Raw genomic sequence first — 26,083 nt, 5'->3', positions numbered from 1 at the left:
AACGTGTACATCATATCATTCACGAATATTTGGGTATGAGAAAGCCCTGTGCAAAGTGGATGCCGCGCGAGCTCATTTTTGAGTAAAAACAACGACGAGTTGATGATTCGGAACAGTGTTTGAAGATGATCACGCGTAATAAACCCGAGTTTTTGCGTCGATATGTGACAATGGATGAGACATAGCTCCATCATTTCACTCCGAAATCCAGTCGACAGTCATCCGAGTGGATTGCACACGATGAACCCGCTCCAAAGCGTGGGAAAACGCAACAGTCGGCTGGCAAGGTTATGGCGTCTGTATTTTGGGATGCGCATGGAATAATTTTCATTGACTATCTTGAAAAAGGAAGGACCATCAGCAGCGACTATTACATAGCGTTATTGGACGCTAAAGTGCTGCTTCAATGCACCGTGTCACAAGCCATTGTAAACGATGGCAAAAACCCATGATTTGGAGTTCGAATTGCTTCTTCATCCACCGTATTTTCCAAATATGGCCCCCAGTGACTATTTCCTGTTCGCAAATCTCAAAAGAATGCTCTCTGGGAAGAAATTTTCGTCGAATAAGAGGTGATCGACAAAACTGAGGCCTATTTTGAAGAAAAGGACAAATCGTACTACAAAAATGGTATCAAAAAGTTGCAGGGTCGCTATAATCAGTGTATCGCCCTTGAAGGGAATTATATTGAATAAAAAAACTAATTTTGCCAAAAAATGTGTTTTATTATGCCAGGCCGGGGACTTTTCAATTGATCTGTTATTAATATTATTATTTACGGTAGATATTTATTAGTCAAAAATTTGTTAATAAAATGTATTCATCAATTATTATTAAAACCTTGAATAGTTTTATTGATTTATTTTTAACAACTCCTACTTCAAAAAACCACGCAAACAAAATAGTTACACCCATAAATGACAATGTTGTGATTTGATATGTTGACAATGTACGTAATGATGTGAGATATTTATGAATATGATAATAAGATAAAGCCAAGACAATTAAAAAACGAACTGACATAAATTAAACCCAATATATTCATATTTCAACGTGCCAATATAAACTACGGTGGTTGTTCTAGGAATATATTCAGTTTGGCAGAAATATTACGTAAGCCGCCAGGACGGTGAATAAATTCTGGCTGATTTTTTAATGAATTCAAGACACCGTCCTGATATATCGTGTATATTATTATTTTCGAAGTATTTGTCATCAAAATAGAGGCTATTCTTGCCAAGTTTCTGGAAGAGTTTGAATTTCACATGGAAAAACGTCACATTTTTTAATCAGTACTTACTTACTAGTAGACTACGTAGCACGGATCATTTTTCACCATTACTCGATACAAAAGCTTCAATTATCGTCGAAAGAGATCTGCAATGATTGTACGATTAAATTTTATCACCTTTGGACATTTTTTAGGATCGAAATAATTACTACGAAGCTAATAATCACACTGTATTTACACTATTATAGAAAAACATACAATATAATTTTAATTTTGCCCACAAAAACCTTAAAAATATTATTAAAAAAATCGATTTTTAAAACCTTTAAAATTAAGTGCCAAAATCAATTTGAACAATATCAAAAATAATTAATTGTTTTTTATAATGTTTAAGAAAAATAATTATTATATTTGAAAAAATATCGGCTTAGAAAAATATCTATAAATCAGTAAAAAAAAATTTCGCCCAAAAAAATTTCGCCCAAAAATATCGATATTTTTTCGGTATTCCTACTACCTGGTGGATGTAATTCAGTGAATTCATCGTTTTGTTTTATAGAGGAATGTCTATATGTGAGATAAGATTTTAGTAACTGAAAATGTGGATGAGGAAGTAGTTTCTTTAATTTAACCATAATCATGGTGTGCCATATTTCGATAGTGATAGTGAATTTTGTTGTATGTCAAAGCCAAACTGAGCTAAAACTCAGAGTTGATGCGGCAACATTGCGACGTTTTGATGTCACAAATTTAAATGACGTATGTACTAAATAACTTTGACTATATTATGGGTAGGGTAACGACGTATTGGCAATTTAAAAAAAATTAGACTTGGTTTGGTTACTCGAAATATGATTAATTAATGTTTACTATTATTGAGACAAAAACTAAACAGCCTGTCGATTTGCTTTTAGAGACTGCATTACATTGTAAATATTCCAAAATAGTTTACAGTTCCCCTTTACCACTTCCACTCTTGCGTGTATTAACAGCAGACCATGTTAATTAAATCGCAGACAAATAAATCTTATTCAAAACAACCGCTAAGCGGCAAACGACTGAAGAATGTCAAACAGGAGGAAGATGACGCCAGCGCTAAGAAGGCGTATCGTCCACGTCATGTCGGTGTATTTAGGATAATGGCTATAAATATCGTTTGAAGCTGGTTGATTCACACCCAACTCTAAAACCAAAGTTTATTTTCTTATAACATTTTTTTTCTCGTGTTGGCCGAGCGCGAACTTTTTGTTAAACTCGAATTAACAATAAACTGTTCAGGTTATAGTTCAAAATATAATCGACCAATATTGTTCTGACACTATTCGAAATTTATGAGTCGTTTAAGAAATGTAGTTGTGATTTATTCTTCACGAAAATAATAGTTAACTCCCACTTAAAAATGGTGGTAAACAATATAGTTATAGCGGCAATAAACTACATTGGAGTTAAATTGCTAACGACTTAAAGCATCTTTTTTATGGTAATTATTTCATAAACCCACGACCGATCTTAAAAAATCGTCCTTGATATTATCATTTTCGATTAATTTAATATTTTTAAATAAAATGAATACTTGATTTTATTAAAAACAATCAGACAATATTTTCCTTCTCAATTTATTCTAGTTAAAAAGAGACATGTTGTCTGATTAGTTCGAACACGTAAACGAACGAGCCTGTCAAAGTCGTCCGGTTGTTAGACGCATGTAGAATTTTTGAAAATAATAGTGATAAGAGGTTATAACTCTAACCTATAAACTATTGTGGCTGTATAATTAACTGTAGTTTTTATATGTACTATATTGGTAAAATAAATTATATTTGATAACATTTTTGTTCAATTATTTTATTTAGGTTAGAATTTTGTTGTATGTCAAAACTAAACTGAACTAAAACTCAGCTTTTTGACGTTACAAATTTAGATGAGGCATGTACAAAATAACTTTGAATAGACTATGATTGTTTTATCGTACGCAAGCGAATTTCGATAAGGTACAAACTTCTAATGTCTATTATTTGCTAATTTTAGGGTTATGTTTTACGTACTTGTCAATTTGTTACATAGTCCTTCCAATAAAACAGTCAATACACGTTATAAATTACGTCAAATATACTGCCAAATGCAGTTTGTAAAAATGTAAAATTCCTTTTAAACTCCGAGCGGATTTTTCCTCCTCATTTCCTCCTATTTAAAAAGGGACAGGATGCTGTGCTGCGTGATACGTCCGAATATAACCGAATTAGTCTGTAAAATTCAATTTGCGTTGATACTGTTCGACACTATTTTCAAATGTCTATAAAATTCTTCAAAACATTAGAGAGGTTATAAACTGGCAAAAGTTATAAACCAAAACTCTATACTTAAATCGCTCTCATCTAATCCAAAATTCACTTATTGAAGTCAAATTAGTCATCTGTTGGTAGAATTTTCAAGACTAAATCAAAATATTGTTAAGAAGAAGCATATTTTGAACTCTATAACCTGTCGCAGTGATATTCATTATATTACTGATTCATTATTATTTAGTCTAGATTGGTGAATATATTCAGTTCCATATAAATTTCCTTAGTGTTACGTGCCAGTTTAAACGAAATATGTAATTAAAAAAGCGAAAATATCACGTATTCATTTATAGTATTGTTATATTTTAATAACTAATTTTGTAGTATATAGTAAACAAAATCATTAATATTGTATGCTGAAATTATTTCAATAAAAATGTTATGAGACCTGTGAATTAAGGGATTTTTCTACCTTTTTTGATAATTCACGATCATACATTCATTCATACGACCTTATTTAACATAGTTATTGAGTAAATACTTCTTACAACCAACAATATAACAACATTCATAACCTTACTTTGGACGCATTTTATGACTAGCTATTGTTGAGATTAATTACTACTAGTGAATCATAATATCATATATTTTATGTTTAACTATATTAATCATATATTTTATGCCATATATTTTTAACGCATATTTATAGTTTATTAACAATCATTCAACAAGTGAATCCACAGAAATAAATATAATTAAATAATATAATTAACTTCGCTTAAAGAAACATGCAACAAAGTCCTGAGAAGTATTGTAGGTACACCCAGAAACTACAGGACTGATTACTTACGCCGAGACCTTCAGATACCGACTGTCACTCAGAAATTCGAGAAAATCGCAAGCAGACGTGAGGAGAGACCACAGAACACTCTCATGTCAGTATCGAAGTATTAAAACCCTTGGATAACACCAGAACAGGACACAGATTCCAAAGAACCAGACCTTTTGATCTTGTGTAGTGTAGTGCGGTGCATATAATCGTAAAAAAAATTAAAGGTGTAAAAACACAACATTAAGCTAAGACTGACGGGTTGAGTTATTAGATTAAAGTTATTTTAAGAACAAATTGTAGGTTAGTCGGCAGCAGCTAATAACAATAGAATAAATAAATAATAATAGTTCGTAGTAGATGTGATGGGTCTACTACTGTATAACATTGCAAATCAGCAAAATCTGCAATGAAATATTTTTTTTATATAAAATAGTTGGTATCAATGTGCCATAAATCGAAAGAGATATACGTCATACGCAGCACTAAAACACAGTATAAAAAACTGTACGAGTCTGCCCCACTTTCCCCTACGCCTATATAATAAATGTGAATTCATAGAACGTGATCAACAATAGCCGTTGATCCATTAGAAGCTCTCTAACACCCTTAGCTGTAGATTATATGTTACCTAACCACTAAAGGTAACATAGAAAGTATTTTTAACATATAGTAAAATCAAGGATACGATACGAAGTGATGCTTGTAGGTAATATTGAAGCAAAAAACATACTATAATTTGAAAGTATTAAAGTAATTTAGAAATACGAAGTAAATTTTTTTTGCTCTCTATGATTCCACAATCTGCCCTATAGGCAATAAGCATTTCTTATGTCTATATTATATTTACATGGCATACAGAAAATCACTTCATTAAGCGATCTTCTGTATAAAATATTATCTTAATTAATTAGTCTTATTCTAAAGTGTACATATCTCCAGTAATCAGATCAGGTTGTGTTAAACGTTTTAGTCTACGCACGTCACTATCATGTCGCATATTTAACTGATTAGCGAGTGCATTGGGATGCACTGACACTCTTTCGAAATACTTCACACAAACACGTTGAATTACACTCGTTATAGGTTCTAGAGGAATATCGCGTTGTATCAATTTATTTGAAATATAGTACGGAGCATCAACAATGGCACGCAACACCTTATTTTGGAACCGTTGAATGATGGATATATTAGATTTCCTAGCGGTACCCCATAGTTGGATTCCATATGACCAAATAGGCTTGAGTATAGACTCACACAGCAATACCTTGTTATCTAATGATAACTTGGATTTGCGCCCGATGAGCCATTACATTTGATATAATTTAAGTCCAAGTTGTTTTTATTTAGAGAGTATGTGCTTCTTCCAGGTTAGGCGTCGATCTAATTGCATACCAAGATATTTAACTTGCTCTGCTTGGGGGAGTTGACGATGATTGATATTCACTGGTGGACTTCTACGCAGGGTAAACATTACATGGGTGGATTTTTTTCACTGACTTTAATGCGCCATGTCTTCAACCATAATTGTATTTGATCCAGGTGGGTTTGAAGGTTTATTGATGCTGTGACTGGATCTTCATGGGATGCCAAGATTGCTATGTCGTCTGCGTATGTTGCCACAGTAGTTATTTTTATGGTGGGCAGATCGGCCATATACAGAAGATACAGTACTGGACCCAGTACACTACCTTGCGGAACTCCTGAATATATGGGATTTAATTCGGTATGTTCATCGCCTTGATTTACAATAGAATGTCTATCAGTGAGATACGATTGTAGTAACTGATAATCCGGATGATGCAGAAGTTTCTTTAGTTTAACCTGCAAGCCCGTATGCCATACTTTGTAAAAAGCTGATATATATGTAGAAAAGCAGCCGAACAATATCTTTTCGCATTTAGGTCAGTGTTTATTTTCTTTACAAATCTGTGCAGTTGTTCTATAGTCCCATGCTTATTGCGAAACCCAAACTGATGTTCTGGAGTAATTTTTCTTTTTTCTATTATATAGTTTAGCTTCTTTATGTATAGTTTCTCTAAAACTTTCGAGATTATCGGTAATTAACTTATAGGCCGATAGGAGGTCACATCTTCTGCTATTTTTCCTGGTTTAAGAATCATTAGTATTTTAGCTACTTTCCAGATGTTAGTGAAGTAATTAATTCGTAGCATAGCATTAAATATAAACGAAGCAAATAGGTGTGACAATTCATCAGTATAGTAAGTAGGCGTCCGCTGGGCTATTAAAGTAGGCATCGGTTACGAGCTTAAAATATTCAGTCAGGTAGTTTCATTGATGCTCCCACAGATAGGATGTCACCGATATGGGCATGGTCGAATTTGTTTAAATAACACGGCAAACATTCGCTCGTTTCCTTTTTTCGATTTCTCCGTTTAACAGACAACCGATATCCGTTTTCTTCTTTGCGGATTATCGATATAGTGAAGACAACGGGACTGAATAGCTTGCCGATAATAGTAACCAAAGATAATGCTTTTTTATATGTCAGCTTCATTTTTTTACATTTATTTATTACATTGTTGCTAGTCATTGTCGACTAACCTACAATGCGTCTTTACAATCTAAATATATATCTAAGAGGACCTATTGGCCCTACCTTATAATAACACTGCTGTATTTGTATTAAATGCTCCTCACTACACTATACAAAATCAAATGGGTTGATTCTTTAGTATCTGTGTCCTGTCCTGGTGTTATCCAAGAGTTGTATTACTTCGATAATGACATGAAAATGTAGCCTGTCCTCATGTATCTAGAGGTATCGATGTAAGTAATCAGTCTTGCAGTATCACGGTGCACTCACCATACTTCTCAGAACTTTTTTGCTCTGGAAAAATTGTGTTGTATTGATATTATTTTTCGTGAAATATAAATAGCAATGTATTATGTACTGATAATTGTGATTTTCTTCCAATTAACCAACCCACTATCCTATATTTGAACTCCAGTTCTTTCCTTTTCTTTTTCTTTGTTTTTTTTGAGATACTTAGCGTTGTTGAATGATAGAATGATAGATTTATTGTTATTGGTGCTTGTGCGGTCTGTTTATACGTGAAATGCACATGCACAGATTCACTTTCGTTAATTCTTATTTTCCAAGATTGGGTCCAATTATTTATTTTGTCACTTGCTAGTTGTAATTTTTGTGTTGTATCTTCGATGTTGTCTGTCTTTGTGGGGTATCACATGTATAGAGTGATGTAAAGAAAGAAAGAAGTAAATCGTAAAGAATCTATAGCTGTGTGTCATTTCAGTAACATTTTTTGTAGCTTATGATCAAGACCGCCATGCCATACCTAGATAGAAGTCTTGTGCTACCTCTAAGAATATAGCAGAACATTTAGCTTTATAAAGCTTATTTTAAAATTTAAATGATTCAGATAATTTAAAATGTGTAGAATAGTTTTAATCATAATAATGTAAATTTATTGATTAATACTCGTAGTGTGTAGGATCACAAACACACTCGTTTTGTTAAGGTGGCACGTGCTTAAACTCGCTGGTCTATCGATCTCCATATTGACCACTCGCAATTGATAATTATGGAATTTTAAATTTAATGATACCCATAATTTTTTTTGTTACACAGAACGACAATGGTTAGAAATTATAAGAAGAGGGATGAGGAGTGCGTCATTAATGAAGAAGCAATGTCAATGGACAAACACTGAAAAGCTGAATAATTAATTTTTACAGTGTTTATGACTGAGTAAGAGAGTCTTTTGAATAGATATATCTAAAATGCACTTTAGAAAGCTTTTAGGCAGATTGCCTTGATATGAAATAAATTTATAGAAATAAATTACGCTTATTTTTTAACATAATATTATTATTTACCCCAAGTAATTTTAATTTAACTAAAAGCTTTTACGAACAAAAGACATTTTTGAGCAATTATTACCACAAATACTAAGATGTTCCAATTTTATCGTTATCACGACACAGATTTATGTATTGTGCATCCGTAGTTGTCATTGTCTTAAATAAATCGATGACTAATTCATTTTAATGCCTCTCGAACGTTTTAATATACCGTCGAGTATTATAAATGCAATTTCTCGGAAATCAATTCAGTTATGGATATTGTGTCGTTTAAAATGTTTAATTGATTCTGCGGATATGCTTGAAGAAACCGGTGTTATTGTATTAACTAGTACTTGGTTAAAGATATATTGCTTATGATATATAGACTATTCAGTATTCCAGTGAACTCACGTCATTATGATGTTGAATGTACAGCCTATCGCAAATTGTAAATTCATTTTAACATCAGACAATATTATCCTTCTCGTTTGATTATGATTAAATAGAGATACAATGCTATGTGATAAGTTCCAACATAACGTAACCGAGTCAACCAACAAATTTCGTCTGGTTGTCAAACGACTGCAACTTTAGAGGTTACAAACCGACAAACGCTGTTTTGGCGCTTTGCTTGTTTTCCTGAATTTCAAATTAACGCTGATCATTACTTTATATAAATTATAGTAGATAAATTTTTCTGTTTCATTATTTTATTTAAATTAGAATTTAGTTATATGTCAAAGCCAAAATGAGCTAAAACTTAAAGTTGACGTCATACATTTAGATGACGTGAGTTCACTGTTTTATTGAATTGGACTATATATAATTACGCTATCAAATGAAATACACATTATCAAGTGTCAAGTTGTTGTTTTGCTAAATTTATCTGATTTAATAAAAATATCTCATCTTTTCGGAACACGATTATGTCTATACTTGGTTGATACAGAAAAAAACACTGATTTTTTTATTGATAATAAGGGAAATTAGGAAGATAAGTTCGATTTCCTAGGTACTTCGTCTTAATGCAAAATCTATTGCGTAACAATGTTTATTTACGCATGTTTGTATTTTTACTTTATCGCATTCGCCAAAATTATTAGATAACCTATCTGGTGGTGAATACCCATCATTTAAATCTGATAACGTGTAAGAAGCAAGCACGGAACACGTTTATTGTCGCTTGATACATTAATCTATCGATTAACACGCTATTTTTGGTTAAGTTTTCGTTTGATATCACATTATATTGCTACACAGATTGATAACCGGTCGATAAAATAAAAAAAAAATTAAACTAAATTTCCGTCAATGATATTTAACATATTTGTCCTTTTGATGCCAGATGCTCAGTTTAGATTTCGAAATCACTACAATCGACCAGCTTCGCAGAGTAACAAAGGTTATTGAAAAGGCTTTTGAAGAATAGAAATACTGCCCCGCAATATTCCTCTCTAGAGACGTCTCTCAAGCTTTTGAGCGGGATAGCTTTAAGAGTAAAGTAAGATGCGCAAATTGTTATCGCGGAAATATTGTCAAATCCTGAAGACATATATTTTCCAAAGAGAAGGTAGTCTCGCATACAAAGACATTCTCAACATTTAAACCTATTTTTGCTGGAGCTCCTCAGTGTAGTGTCTTGGGACTGCTGTATCTGCTCTACACTGCTGATATCCCAACAACAAAAGACACATTACTTGGAACATTTACCGACAGACAATTATTGTGGCAAAAGATATATTTCTGTCTCGGGCTGTGGAAAAAGTACAGTCCACAGTGGCTGTTGACAAGATCTACGAATGGACTAGAGAGTGAAAATAATAGCTTGAGGGATGTCCGATTCTTCAAGCAGAATCAACCAAATACCTTGGCATCCATCTTAGTGGTAGGTTAAATTTAAAACATATCAGACAAAAAGCAACGCAGATCAGACTAAAAATCAAACTGTACTGGTTAGTCCGAAGATACTCTGAACTTGACCTAAAAGCAAAGAATTATTGGTTTATCAGTCAATAATGCAACCAATTTGGGCCTAGAGTGTGTATATACGGGATTTCACTAAAACATAAAACCAACTAGCAATCCAAAACTGACGAAAACAAAGTTTTCCTATTAATTACCAGTGTTAATCGCTACGTAACCAACGAATTATACGATGACCTCGAAATCAAATGAATTTACGAAGTTATCCAATATTTTGCCTTAAAACATATAATAGTTACTATATCATAGAGATATAGAATCAATACTAATGGACAACACACAGGAAATCAGAATATTGAAGCGAAACTTCATGCAGATGTATAGTTTGATTAAATTAAGATTTTTAGGCGTATCTAATGTAAAATGTAATTAATGAAAAAAAAACCTTTTTGAAGGGAATGCCTACATTTAGACGGTTCTACTGAAATCATTCTGAAATTGATATTTTTTTTGGAGAAACTTTTGGAGTTAAATAAGAAAAGAATTATGATTGAAACAAGAGTCCGATTAACATATTATAAAATAAATGTCTAATTTATTTATTACGACAAAATAAATTGTTTACTTATTTATTTATTTAATATATTTTCTAAATTAAAATTATTTATTATGATATTGTTATAAAAGGAATGATAAACATTTAAAGTTTAACATAGTCGATCATTTAGAACATATGGTCAAAAAACCTACGCACTACAACGTCTGGCCTTACATGGATTGGCCAAATATAGAAACAAGAAATGATCTGTCAGCATACGTAAACTGACCAAGAAAATATCGGTAAAAGCTAAGGTTATATTCATATTTTCAATATTTCCACCGATCTTGAAGTATGTTGTTTTTTCCGATTTTTCATTGGTTTTAATTATCAAATAGTATAATTCAAGTTATCAAAGAACTTTCAGTCTTGATTGCTATTTTGTTGGTTTTATTGCTCGTTGGACAAGTTGAATTGAATTCTAAATGTAGAAACTCAATGATCATAAGTAAACGGTGTTATTATTGCAACAAAATATCTATATATAAATATGTATTAATTAATTATGAATATTAAACAGTCCTTAAAATAGAATTTATTTTATATATGTTACATCATATTAATGATCATTCATATGGATATTTTGATATCTGAAAAGAATAACAAAAAAGTAACTTATAAATTAGTTTAGAATTAATTTATACAAGAAATTAATAATAAAAATCAAACGTAGAAATGATCTGAACTGAAAAGTATATTTCTGAACATTTGATATTTGCATAGAAGCTGTTTTAGTATCGTCAACCGATTTCTATGTATTTTGTTATGCTATCCAGCGGGCTAAGAGTTTAGCTCGCCGACAATAATGTATTAGGATCGAGTCTCGCTAGGGCTTAAGGTCGTTTAAAAAAGTTTATAATATAAAATAAAGGAGATAGTAGGGTATATATGTCCGATGCCTGATTTCATTATCAGATTACCTACATAATGACGGCGAAATCGATGAACATGCATAAAAAATAATTATTGGATTGAGCGCACGCAAAAACATAAAAATTACGTCGAAAAATCTAGAGTCCTTAGATTTTTTTGTAGATCTAAGTAATAGATAAATAAAAGAATAATTTTTGAAAGTACGATATAATAAGAAAATAGTAAATATAAGAATGACTATAAGGATGATAGCCACACAACTTCTAATTCTATCAACAAATTCTATTTTAGACTTCTAATATGTTATAGTCCTGGAACATTATTAAATAAACGTTCCAGATTTTATTTCAAGGAAGAAATAATAGCGAAATAGTAAAACAATAATGGATTTGAGATTCCAGGACGAAAACTATATTTCTGAATGCATTTTCTCAAACATTTTTTATCGGTTAAACTTTTACATCGGGCGATCCGTCATTATCCAATAAAGCTACGATTACGGGTTAATTCCTGGAAAGAAAAAACAACTTTACTACCAAAATGTTATCCGAGAACCAAATACTCACAGGGTGCGTATTAATAGCCGAACGAAAATCTAAATTCGTACTATTACAATATCGGGATTTTAAGATATAAACACTGAGTTTAATCGGATCGAATTCTATAAATAAAACTTTCTGATCAGCGCGAAACAGAAATGTGCCGCAAAAATCCACATAAAAATAATCAAATATCGGTCTTAACCTTGACTCCGGGCTCTGCAAGAAAATTCGTTTACACCACGAAAATTTATTATTATAAATCTGGTAAACATTCGGGTTTTTATGTCGAGGTATTAGCTCCAAAGGAAATTGAAAACAATTGCAATTTTCAATGAGCAATAGCACGACTTTCAATAAGCAGCCTTATACCGTACAATGTTTTATGTAAATTGAGATATGACATCTGATGTCTAGATTAAAGAAATATATATTTTGATTTAGGTTATTATTTAAAATCACTACATAGTATAAAACAAAGTCGCCTTTTCTGTCCCTATATCCCTATGTGCGCTTAAATCTTTAAAACTACGCAACGGATTTTGATGCGGGTTTTTTCAATAGATAGAGTGATTCAAGAGGAAGGCTTATATGTATAATACATGCATAATATACTAAGGCAACATTGCTAATTTTAGAGGTTTCTAACGTGATGTCGTAAATTAACCTATTTTTTTAGGCTTATTTAGCAATTAGCAAAAACGCTGCCTAACCCTACGAGTTAGATCAAATTAATGTACTACAGTATTGTACACCATAAGAAGGTCTACAAAAAAGTCCGCGATGGTATATGTTTATCTTTTAGGGATAACCCACATTAACCATTTTTATTGTTTACTTTTTACGAGAGAAAATGGCTTATTTACGAAGCTATTTTAAGCAATACGGCATTAATCCTTATCGAATTAACTACCTTAAATACAGTGTGCAATTAATATAGATCAATATGGTTCCTTACAGCATGTAAATTAAACAAATATTTTCGGAGATATTACAAATTTAAAATTTGCGTTTAAAAATGTGTAATGTAATAAAAATTGAATGAATTTAGATATTCCAAAGATAGCAGGAAATCTTCATAGTAAGTATAGGGGAAGAGGAATTGTTTTACTCCAAATTTAATGCGTGCAGGCCAAGGGCAGTAATGAATGAACCAAAAATACTGGATCGATTTTAATCATGTTTTCATTGAGTGACATAGGCATATATATTTTATGCCCGTGCAAAGTCGGAGCGGGCCGCTATGTTTTTATATACAACGTTCATATTTTTTCTGTAGTGTATTTAATTTAGTATCAGCATTGCACCCGTGCGAAGCCGGGGCGGGTCGCTATTAATAAATATAATTGTAGATCGAAATAATTTCTTAACTATTCACTATTCAGTCCTTACTGACTCAGTTAGTGCCTTCATCTGTACATTTTTTCGCTACACCAAAGACTCTTCAGTCTTCAACGTCATTATTTATATAGTACTTAAGATGTATTGTTTCATTACCGAGTGTAGATTATATTATTACATAACATTATCTGCAAATACTCAATATAAATGGATTTTCATATTTCTAAGATTACAGGATAATATAATATTGTTTAGATCAATAGTTTTGATCCAAAACCGTACATATTGACATTATATTATCTAAATTCAAACCAACCTTAAAAATAATCTTTTTTAAGTAAGCCTAGAAATAAAAATAGCCAAAGCCAACTATGTATCAATGAAATTACGACACATATGGTATTTTATAACATTACTGTCGACGATAATCACTCTATAATTTAAATAACACCAGAGCGTGATATCGTAAATATAATCAGAAGTATTTGTTTTGGAGCATGTGTAATTTAATACATAAATAAAAGGTTATCAAGTTCACTGTTAATTTACCTCATAAATATTTTTGTCCGTAGATAGAGATAGATTTTTTAGTTTTCGCAACAAAAAGAGGGTATTTCTTATTAGAAATTATTTAGTATATATATATATATATATATATATATATATATATATATATATATATATATATATATATATATATTATACATCTCATATTCATTTATACATTTATTATAAAATAATTATTTAATTTTTTATTATAAATTTAAAAATTAAAAATTTAAAAATAAAAAACAATTAAAAATTAAGTTCATATATATACATTCAACGTTGAAATAATTAAAAATAAATAAATATTTATGAAATATAAAGTTAGTGCATTAACTACAAAGGAATATTGAATAAATTTTAAATATTTATAATAAAAAGGTATAATATAATCAGGCACCAAGATTTTATAAATTGACTAATAAGAAAAATCAGCCATTCCGTTGTAATTTGCGGCTTCATTTATTATGTACTTACCAAAATGTTAAAATGACTGCATATGTGTATTTAATTATTTCTGTCATTCAAATAACAGGTCACTTGAAAAATCCACGGTCTCAACATAATTCCCTTCAAGGGTGATACACTGATTATAGCGACCATTCAAATTTTGGATACCATTTTTGTAGTACGATTTGTCCTTTGCTTCAAAATAGGCCTTCGATATAGTTTCGTCGATCATCTTTTCATTCGAGGAAAATTTCTTCCCAGCGAGCATTCTTTTGAGATCTGAGAACAGGAAATAGTCGCTGGGGGCCAGATCTGGAGAGTGCGGTGGATGAGGAAGCAATTTGAAGCCCAATTCATGGACTATTGACAAGATGCATTGTCTTGTTGAAGTAGCACATTCTTTTTTTTTCAAATGCGGCCGTTTTTCGGCGATTTCGTCCTTCAAACGGTCTAATAACACTATGTAATAGTCGCTGTTGATGGTCCTTCCTTTTTCAAGGTAGTAAATGACTATTATTCCATGCGCATCCCAAATTACAGACGCCATAACCTTGCCAGCCTACTGTTACGTTTTCCCACGCTTTGGAGCGGATTCATCATGTGCAGTTCACTCGAATGACTGTCGATTGGACTTCGGAGTAAAATGATGGAGCCATGTTTCATCCATTGTCACATATCGACGCAAAAACTCGGGTTTATTACACTTGATCATCCTCAAACACTACTCCGAATCATCAACTCGTCGTTGTTTTTGGACAAAAGTGAGCTCGCGCGGCACCCACTTGGCACAGAGCTTTTCCATACCCAAATAGTCCTGAATGATATGATGTACACGTTCAGTTGATATCTTTAGTGTATCTGCTCTTTCATTCAGTTTCAATTTACGGTCATTTAAAGTCATTTTGCGGATTTTGTTAATGTTCATTTCACCACGTCTAAACTTAGCATACCTATCCTTGATGGTTGATTTTCCTGGAGCAATGTCCGGAAACTCGGTATCAAGCCAACTTTTTGCTTCAACTGTATTTTTTCCCTTCAAAAAGCAATATTTTATCAACACGCGAAATTCCTTTTTTACATTTTTTTCACAATAACAAAAGTTGCTTCACTCAAAATGCTATAATTCACAAACTAATGATCTGACAGCTGTCAAACACGCAACTTTTGAGGGTTACGGCTAACTAAAAAACATATGGATTTAATCATAGTGGCGCCACCTGTGTCAGGCCGGGGACTTTTCAATTGACCTGATATTGAACTTTTTTTTTGATTATGTCCGGTTGATGTGTTAATGATTTTTAGAAGTGCTGTATGTTGGTTATGTTGGCTTATAGGTTTGATTATCTGAGAGTGAATATATCTTTATTTAAGAAATATAATGGCACAATATAATGCTGAAGATAACTTGTGATTGATTGAGACATTCAAAGTGGTTATGACCACAAACCGAAGTTACAATTTTCTGCATAAAAAATTATAAAATTTTGATAATTTTTCAACATGACCACCACAAAATGAAGTCATTAACTGATAAAAATTGATAATGAACTAACCACGTTCAAATCTGTTAAAAGTGAGAATAAAACTCTTAAATCGTAAAATAAATGTAAATTAAATTTAACTCTATAGTAATACTAATTAGTTTTGAAATGTATTTATTAAAAAGTATGAGATTTTTTATGATATATAATACCACATATAACCCATTAACCAGATGTTTACCAAAAATAAAACCAGTACTATAAAAAAACAAGGAATGTTTATGATTTAGATTTTTTTAACGAACGAATTTCAAATACATATTATTTAGTTTTTATTTTTAATTAAATTAATTAAGCGATTTTAGTATTTTAACCATGAATTATATTTTTATAAAATCAAGGTGAACGATTCGAAGCAGTTCGGCAGGCTTGGCAACCTCTAGAAAGCTTACACGCTATATCTCATGCTATCTTTCTTAATGGATACCAACGATTTATTTCAAAATATAGAAACCAAATAAAACATGACCTAATGTTAAACCAATGGAATTGAAAATGAATTTAACTTTATTTTGGGTTATGTGCATATGTTGTATGAACTATATTTAGATTATATTTCAATGAATTATTATCTTGTTCCAATACAACAACTAAATGTTGATAGTATGACAGATGACATTTTCTTTATTTTGTCTTTTAATTTATTTTTTTTGTCATTGAGATATTTTTTAAATAACTCACTAACAAAATAAGCTCACTTAATATTAGACAAATGACTATACCTGTCTGAATATAATAATTAAACAAATTAAAAAATTATAAACCAGTATTTACATTTAATTTTGTTTTAGAACGAATGGAATTAAAAAACAATTTAACTTTATTTTAGGTTATGTGCGTATGCTGTATGAACTATAAGTATTAGATTATATTTCAATTAATTATTATTTCATTCATATATACATACTATATTCATATATTAACTACTGTACTATCTTATTGACAGCCAAGAAATACACATAACCAATAAAATGACAGCATGACAGATGACATTTCAATTATTTTGTAATTATTTTAATTTTTGTTATTTATTTATTTCTAAATGACTAACTAACAAAAAGAAATAAATTTACCTAATCTCCAGTTAAATGGTCATATCTGCTTGTTTGAGTATAATAATTTAGAAAATCAAAAAAAGTATAAGCATATATTTACTTTTATTTTTTCAGTGGAAATAATTAATTAATTAATGCTCTGGATTAATTAATAAGTTTAAGACATAAATATATTATACATTTTTAATGCTGTTAAGTCTACTTACAAGCATTCAATTAATAAAGCCGTTAGTTATTAAATAATTTTTAAAAATGTCTAAAAAATAGGCCTGACATAACCTAAATACCCGAAGCATATAAAAACATTCGGTTTTCGTTCATTATTTATTGTATACAATTTTAAAAATCCATCGAACCTTATTATACCTCTATTTCGGGTGTATTACAATTCATGACTCGACTTATTTGATCTCAGATTGATAAATACTGAAATCCACCAACTCAAAATTTAAATAACAATAAATGAATGAAAAAATCGATGTGCTTATAATCCGTTGGCGTTGCCACTTTAACAACTAAAAAGTAATAAAAGTGTTCACATATATATGCCGTATTCACCTTGAATTTTAATATATTTATTTTGTAAACTGCTTTATATAATCGTAAATATTTTATATAATTTTAAATTGCGTTTTTAACCATTTAAAATGATTTCCTTAGAATTTATTTATTTTTATAGTTTAATGAGATTGAATTAATGACGGTTTGTACATTTGCTGGTTATTTTCGTTATCCACAATCTGATGAAGTACAATTACCCTCTCGGAACCTTCCTTAAAGGCGGGAAATCATCCGTTTAAACCACAGGTGCGATACCCTCTCTTGCTTTCTAATGCCTCGCACCGTTTTTATTGAACGCTGTCGTTGTTTACGGTTAAATAGTTGGACTTACCTTCAGGCAATTCCGTAGAAAAGTAATCCTGAGATAAGCACACCATACACAACGCGCACTTGCTAAGCTGAGACCGAAGACACCACAATTTATTCTCGGCTTTTAAGCGCGCACGTATAGATGAAGACCGTCCCGTCCGTCCGTGAACCGATCGCCGTGCTCGCCGTTAATCGGCAATCTTCGACTGTCGGGTTACGAGGGGACTTTAATACGTATAGTCTGTTCACAGTTATTTTGTACATATATCGTTTAAATTTGCGACATCAAAACGTCGCAGTTTTGCCGCATCAACCCTGAGTTTTAGTTCAGTTTGGCTTTGACTTACAACAAAATTATAATCTATATAAAAAAATTGAACAAAAATGTTATCAAATATAATTTATTTTAACATTATAGTGTATCTAAAAACTACAGTTAATTATACAGCCACACTAGTTTATAGGTTAGAATTATAACCTCTTATCACTGTTGCTTTCAAGAATTTTGCATATGTCTGACAACCGGACGACTTTAACAGTCTCATTCGTTTACGTGTTCGAACTAATCAGACAGCATGTCTCTTTTTAACTAGACTAAAATGATAAGGAAAATATTGTAAATTCTAAAACGAATTTACAAATTGCGGCAGGCAATACATTGATTTCGATGTTTATGATTTCATTTTTTTAACTAACGAATCTCAAGTACATATTTAGTTTTTAGTACATTTATATATATATATATATATATATATATATATATATATATATATATATATATATATATATATATATAGACTATAGTTAGGATAAGCCGTATTTTTATATTTACAGTAGGTGGCCGAATTATTAGACACAGTAGTCGTATTTATGTAATTTATAGTTCATTCTAGTTGCTTCAATAAATTATGTTATTTTAAAGGGTTATTTTATCTTAAATATAGGTACTGGTATCGTTATTATTTTTTTGTGAAGTGGCAACACAGTATACGCGCGTCATTTCTCAATTGTCATTTAATCTTATGTTCTTCTCACCAGGCCATTGCCCGTTAAAACGTGCGCTTTGCACTATTGTTGTTGTGTTGCTTAGATATTATAATTTCATTATTTTTAACCGACTTTTATGTCTAATACAATCAAAAGATAAGTAATGCTCCGTATAATAATACTTTTGCTATTAATAACTTATTAATTTTGCTATTTGAGTCTGCCGACTTATATTTTATTATAGGATCGACGCGATTACTTCAAATTTTCAGGATGGGTAAGGCTTTGGACACGTCTCCAAAATGTATAGAGAGATGGAAACGTTATTACTACACCCCACACATTCCCAGAGATAGGCAAAGGCAATAATTTCATTTTCCCATACAAAATGTCACTGTTACTGGCAACTGTAGTTTCACTGTCACAAATATATCAATATTTTTATTGGTTTTTTATGGGTGCGATTGAAAAATTTATTTTGTGACGTATTGAATGCCGATTAAAACTGTTACCAAACCACAATTAAAAAATATAATGATATTTCAAGCCTTGGAGATAATTTCTCGACATTGACCGTTTAATATTTTAAGTGAAAAACAATGACCTATATATAAAATATGATACAACTATGTGGTTAGTGTGTAATTTAGAATCGTATTCTAATTGTGGTCGAGAAAGCATTTACGAAGAGTGGATTTGAAATATATACTGGGTTAATTTTATTATTAACATTGCCAATGGGAAAACGACCTGACACCGCAGGTCATCGCAGTCTATTAAGTGAACAATGATCTACCACATACGCTAACCGCACTGATGACCAGCAATATACACAAAATTATAATATTATAGAGTGTCTGAAAATGAAGCGGATAGTGGAGAAATAATACAGTGATCACAACACAATCAAATCGAATTAATTATCTAGTGACGAATGGCTAATTTAGAGATAATCCCGGAAAACTTATATAGATATAGATGACTTGATGCTACCGATAAATCTATATAATTATATTATATATTTTTGTAAAATTTAAAGTTCTGCTTAGTTCTTAGGTTAGGTAAACCGAGTTCCACAAATAGGAATCAGTAAAAAATGGTAACAAATATGGTTAAAATGTAAGTAAGTAACACAAAACATTAGTTCAAAGTCATTTTGACTTTATTAGGTTTATATTAAGTGTGTTCGTAGTTATTGTTTTATTATAACGAAGCAGCCTATCATATACAAAATACAGAAGCTGCCAACTATTGCCAAATGTTATTCACTTATTTTGGTCAGTGGTTGAATTGTAGTTCCAGTGTCAACTCAAGTGTATCATTGCATTGCATTTTTCCTATAGGATTCGTTCGAAAAAATATCAGTTTAAACATAACACTCAAAAGTATAATTGAATAAATTCGGTCTGCTGCAAAAGAAGTTGCCCCAACATCAGGTGGGAAATCAGAATATGAGGTAAATTACCTCCTTAATATTATGGAATTGATAAAAGAAAGACGAAAACCTATGGCACAGAATCAGAAATGCTGTAGACAAAATAACGTTTAACAGAATCACTAATCAGACAAATAAAAAATTAAAGAATATAAACAGAGTTGCTTTGAAAACTATGTAACTGAATTAAACCCGGAAGCAGACAGAAAATGATCGAAATTAATGGGTTCGACGCAACGATGAAAAAGCTGAATTATTCGAATAACATTTAGCTAACGTATTCCAACCGAATGTTATAGAATACACAATATGGTAGATACGAATCATGTTTGTCAGCCCGATGTAATTGTAAATATGATTTCCTACTATGAAAGTTGTCACAGAAATTGACAACAACTTCAATCCTAAAAAGGCTCCTGGAATAATTCACCTGGATTATTGAAGGAACTGCCACGAAAAGCAATCATCGTGTTGACATACATATTTAATGCCTGTTTGAGACTGAAGCATGTTTCCAACCATGCATAAATAATTATGCTTAAACCGACAGAAAGTTGGATCTAGCAGGTATATTTAGCTGCTACCTGCGGTATCAAAATTATTTGAGAAACTGCTGTTAAAACATATTAAACATGTTAAACCATTTATCAAAATGTTAGTTTTCCAGTTTGGATTTCGAAATCACCACTCAACAATCGACTAAGTGTACAGAGTAACAGCGATTGTTGAAAGGTCCTTCGAAGAAAAGAAATACTTCATTAATTACAGTTTTTGGTCTATTAAAGAATGCTTTCAAGCACTATATTCGTAAAATAATATAACTACTAGATGTATCTTGATTAGACAATTATATTTCAATATCTTAAAAAAAACTAACATTAGAAATGCATGTTAAATCAGCTTAGCGCCATAATTTCCAGTTTGGATTTCGAAATCATCACTCAACAATCGACCAAGTGCATAGAGTAATAGCAATTGTTGAAAGGTCCTTCGAAGAAAAGAAATACTTCATTAATTATAGTTTTTGACCTATTAAAGAATTCTTTCAAGCAAAAAACAAAAAATGACATTAGAAATGCATGTTAAATCAGCTTAGTGTGATAAGGAATATCACAAAAAAATGAAACAGTATAATGCTATCCGAAGATACATTAAAAAATTAAACGCGTTCGACCTGACAACATTTTGAATGACCTCGGTATAGCCGCTGCACGCCTGCGATTGCTTATTTCGCTGGATCTTTCGCGCTGACGTCGAATTACAGGAATGCTGAAACAGGTAACGAAGATCACCTGCGTGCTTTTCAGGAGTTGTCCGGAGCCCTGCCGAGGTGGGCGCAGATAATTCCGGTTTTTAAAACGGAGACGATTTTAAAAGTTACCGTCAAAATAATGTTTTACTCAAAATCATAGGGTCATAATCGTAAATCAACGATATATTGATATTTTGACACAAGAAATGTCAAAAACGTCAGCTTGCGTAACTAATAAAAATTTGGGCATAGCAAAAATTTTACGAACAAGGATATGTTTAACAGACATAATTCAGTATAGTTTATTTTCTTATATAATCACCAACGTATTTTAAATAAATATTGTTTAAATATAAATCGATTTATCAAAATCACAATGCGGAAATTGTTTATGTACAAACATGATTAATAAATATCTTGTAGGGTTATTTTCGCGGTGGTTAATAGGTTATGACAATGTAAGACATAAACAACTGCGATCCATTTAAAGGCATGATCTCATAAGATTCAACGACGAAAGCTAATCCTGCGTCACTGGCGCATTCGGCATAATACTTAAGGTAAAAAAAAATATAAAAGATTAATATACTAAAAAAATATTTTTTATTCTAATGCTTAACAACAACTGTATCTCTATAAAATAACTTATGGTATAATATGACTAGCAACACAAAGTTTTTTTACATAAATAATTATGCAAATGTTAACAATTAGTTCTAAACTAAAAATACTTTTCTTCACGATTCGCACTCTATTCCTAAAACGTCGTGTCATACAATCAAATCAGTGGATTTCGCTTTTCCCATTGGGCGTAACATCATAGATTTGGATCTTGGAAGACCGGTTAAACTTTGTGTCTGAAACAAAAATAAAATTCCATGTCTCCAAATTCATCTACTAAAAGACATTATTAATAATTAATTAAAATATATTACTTTATAATATGTGGTTCATTAAAATTATTTTAATTTTACTTTTAACATAATTTAAATATACGTTTAAAAATATTTCACAGATATTTAAGATAAATACAACACATAGATTGCAAAATAGTATATAATATTTAAAGGCGTCAGATTTTAGGCAATTTAAAAAAACTCTTATGATATAATAATTTCCATAAACAATAACATTATACTGAATAGTTTTAGAACAATTAAAAAAAAAGTTTCTATATTTGGGCTTTGTATGATTTAATATTTGAGATATTTCCGATCTGACTTTGATCTATTTTAATTTAGACCTAAACATTTCTATATAAGGAACGTATTTTCGAAATACTAGCCACGTTTGTTCACCATTTAACAAGAATAACGTTTTGATCTTTGAAATGCCCATTTAGACCCATTTAAGGGCTATAAATATGAATTTTTCGCTCATTAAATAACAATAGTTAAAAATGTAAAAAACTAGCATCATATTTATTTAACTTTTATTTAATTTCCGAGTATACTTCAGCCGATACATTATATGTGCTGCGATATAATAAAATAAAATCTGGATAAAAATACCCGAAAATTGTAATCTCAATAACGGTTGTCAGAGATATCTTCTACAAGTTAAAGTTGACGTGTGAAATTTGATTTTACGTGTTGACATGAATTATTTTTGTGAATTATACTGTTACAAAACTATGCGGTCATTCAAATGGAAGTTTGGTTGTTCGACTAAGGATTTGTGTTAAATTTCATCTTTCAAACCTCATTCATTTACTGAGTGTATCGCAAATGACGTAGGGTGATTCTTAATGATTCCGTTGATTCTTTGATTGATAATGTTTTGATAGATTGCCTTCAAAAAAAAGAAGAACGAGAAGGTGGTCATCTTTTAATATATTTGGATTGGATATTAAACTAATTTTTAAATTATCCGTATAGATATTAAATAGCACCTAAATCTATAGTACAACCTTTAATTTAAGGAAACATACTTAAAAAGTGAAGGCACCACCTTGGTTGTTTATTTCAGGGTGGGATTATAAAAATAATATCTACATCCTTGGTGTTCACCCCTTAAAATAATAACATTTAATAACCAGTCAAAAAACTATTGGAAAGTTATATTCCAGCAATTCTTTCCAATTATAAAAAGACCTAGTGAGTAATCAATAGTGAACAATAATAACTATATTTTTATAGATATAGTCCAATTAATAAAAAAGAAAATAATTACAAGAATAGAGTATTTCAATATAATAGTCTTGCATTTTTCTAATTGTAATTATAATAGTTAATGGGACACAATTTTTTACTAAATTAACATTGATAATGACCTAATAAATAAAGATTAGAACCTTATTCTCTGAATATTTAAAACAGTTTAAATTTAAGACATGAGCAATGCAAGAGTTAAAGCACATGAAATAGATATAAGCACACGTGTAAGAGCTAATCAGAACATTAGTGTTAGCAGTACTTTAGTAATAAAAATAAAATGAAATTACCAATAGGGCAGGGATGATTAGATTCAAGCCATTCAATCCTTTCAATTTATATCAACTCCAATACCAACATTCAGCCGGTAAGTATTCACGTACTTTCCTTTATTAAAAAAATATATAGTTACCTCCAAGTTTCTTGGGGTATGGTATTCGGTCGGGTTCCGCTTTATACCGTGATGGTATGGGTTGAATTTTTGCGAATTGCTTTTCGACGACGACATCACGATCGTGTCCTGACGCTTGTTCTTCCCCCTATCGAGGAACAGTTTTTTGAAGGTGCTTCGAAACTTTTTCGACATCGTACTGTAGAGCAGGAAGTTACAGGACGCGTTTACGGTTATCAGGAAATTGAATACGTTCCCTAGAGCTGAAATTCAACAAAGATATTGTTAAAGTGTAACTTGCAGATGCTGTTTGTTGCAGATGTGTTATGGATTATATCTATTTAAACAAATTTGAATGTTTTACTTCAGAGAGTAATTTATATATATATATATATATATATATATATATATATATATATATATATATGTATATATATATATATATATATATATATATATATATATATATATATATATATACATATATGTATATATATGTATATATATATACATATATATATATACATATATATATATATATATATATATATATATATATATATGTATATATATATAGTCTATTCAAAGTTATTTTGTGCATACGTCATCTAAATTTGTTACGTCAAAACGTCGCAATGATGCCGCATCAATTCTGAGTTTCAGTTCAGTTTGGCATTGACATACAACAAAAATGTTATCAAATATAATTTATTTTAATATTATGGTACATCTAAAAACTACAGTTAATTATACAGCCACAATAGGTTAGAATTATAACCTCTTATCATTATTGCTTTCAAGAATTTTGCATACGTCTGACAACCGGATGACCTTGACAGGCTCATTCGTTTACGTGTTCGAACTAATCAGAGAGCATTGTGTCTCTTTTTAACTAGAATGAAATGAATAGGAAAATATTGTCTGATTCTAAAAATAATTTACAAATTGCGGCAGGCAATACATTAATCATCTTGATGATGACGTATGTACAAAGAAACTTTGAATAGAATATATATTATAATGCTGGTTACAGCCCTTAATATTGGATATATGATTTAAGACTACCTGAATGGTGAACAAGTTTTAGTCTGTTTTCTAATGAATAAAAGCCCTCAGTGTCGCCGCTTTGTATCTTTGAATAAGTCAATTTTTTAAGTAAATTCATAGCTCTCCAATTTTGTAGTAGAATTTTACGATATAATAATAATATCTTGTAAATACTTGAATAAACTGATATTTTTGACAAGCATATGACTCATTTTGGAACTAATAGATATTAATTCGTGGACGAAAAATGGTGAGATGCATTCTCGTAATCCACTATTGCAAAACACCTGAGATATTAATATCATTTTCACTATATTTTACTTATTTAAAGACTAAATAACAAAAATTCATAATTTATAAACAACGTCTTTTTTTTGGATTAAATTGTTTTCGCTGTTTGATATACTTCATTGTATTACTCAAAAAGTACTTTCGAAAGTATATAGCAAGTATATAAAATTATATAATAATACGTTTTTGTGTTGAACAAGTGAATAAAATATTAAAAGACACGAACTTGGTTCGCTTTCAGTATGAGGGAACAAATAGATAGGAACATTAATACATGTTATTTAAATTTACAGCACTAAAGAAATATGAAAAAGGTAAAAGGCGCTATAGACAATTTTTATTATATTCACCAGGAGATTCGTTCTCAATTAGGTTGCAGCTTCTTTATTTTTGTATTGAAGTATTTTTTATATACTTTTTATATATATTGGATTGCAGAATGTGATATCATGGATTAGTCACGTGATGCGTACAAGGTCTATATAAAGTCAATCACAAATACTAGTCTATAAATGCCTTCCTAGTAAAATTTTTTATTTACAGGTGTCTGTAATGGTAATTTAAACTGAATAATGAAATGTAGCCAAATGACGTTCTCAGCGCCTTCTCTGTTAAGACCAT

General features: G+C 30.6%; 2 protein-coding genes across 8 annotated transcripts in view; both read right to left on the bottom strand.

Annotated features, from left to right (window-relative positions):
- LOC143198838 (uncharacterized) overlaps positions 1 to 18,085 on the bottom strand; it is a 39,818-nt gene extending 21,733 nt beyond the window's left edge. Inside the window, exons 1-2 of one of the 5 annotated variants that reach the window (XM_076408390.1) lie at positions 17,929 to 18,007; positions 1,305 to 1,377 (exon numbers count right to left, since the gene is read on the bottom strand). The gene's annotated coding sequence lies outside the window, so the exon portion shown is untranslated. Of the gene's footprint in view, positions 1 to 1,300; positions 1,378 to 17,928 lie in introns of all 5 variants that reach the window. The other 4 variants (XM_076408388.1, XM_076408386.1, XM_076408392.1 and 1 more) reach the window with 4 other exon arrangements.
- A 4,081-nt stretch (positions 18,086 to 22,166) lies between these two features.
- Proc-R (Proctolin receptor) overlaps positions 22,167 to 26,083 on the bottom strand; it is a 28,123-nt gene continuing 24,206 nt past the window's right edge. For 2 of the 3 annotated variants that reach the window (XM_076408393.1, XM_076408394.1), the window contains 2 exons: positions 24,146 to 24,387; positions 22,167 to 22,437 (listed from right to left, as the gene is read on the bottom strand). In XM_076408393.1, the coding sequence (XP_076264508.1) occupies positions 22,351 to 22,437; positions 24,146 to 24,387 (329 nt within the window). In that variant the 3' untranslated portion in view covers positions 22,167 to 22,350. Of the gene's footprint in view, positions 22,438 to 24,023; positions 24,388 to 26,083 lie in introns of all 3 variants that reach the window. The other variant, XM_076408395.1, reaches the window with a different exon arrangement.

Source organism: Rhynchophorus ferrugineus, unplaced genomic scaffold, assembly GCF_030347505.1.
Source record: "Rhynchophorus ferrugineus isolate W39M unplaced genomic scaffold, kcgeb_rfMv2 rfM6, whole genome shotgun sequence".
Lineage (NCBI taxonomy): Eukaryota > Metazoa > Arthropoda > Insecta > Coleoptera > Curculionidae > Rhynchophorus > Rhynchophorus ferrugineus.
Note: the sequence above shows the minus strand (reverse complement) of the source record. Positions and strands in the feature narration are given on the sequence as shown.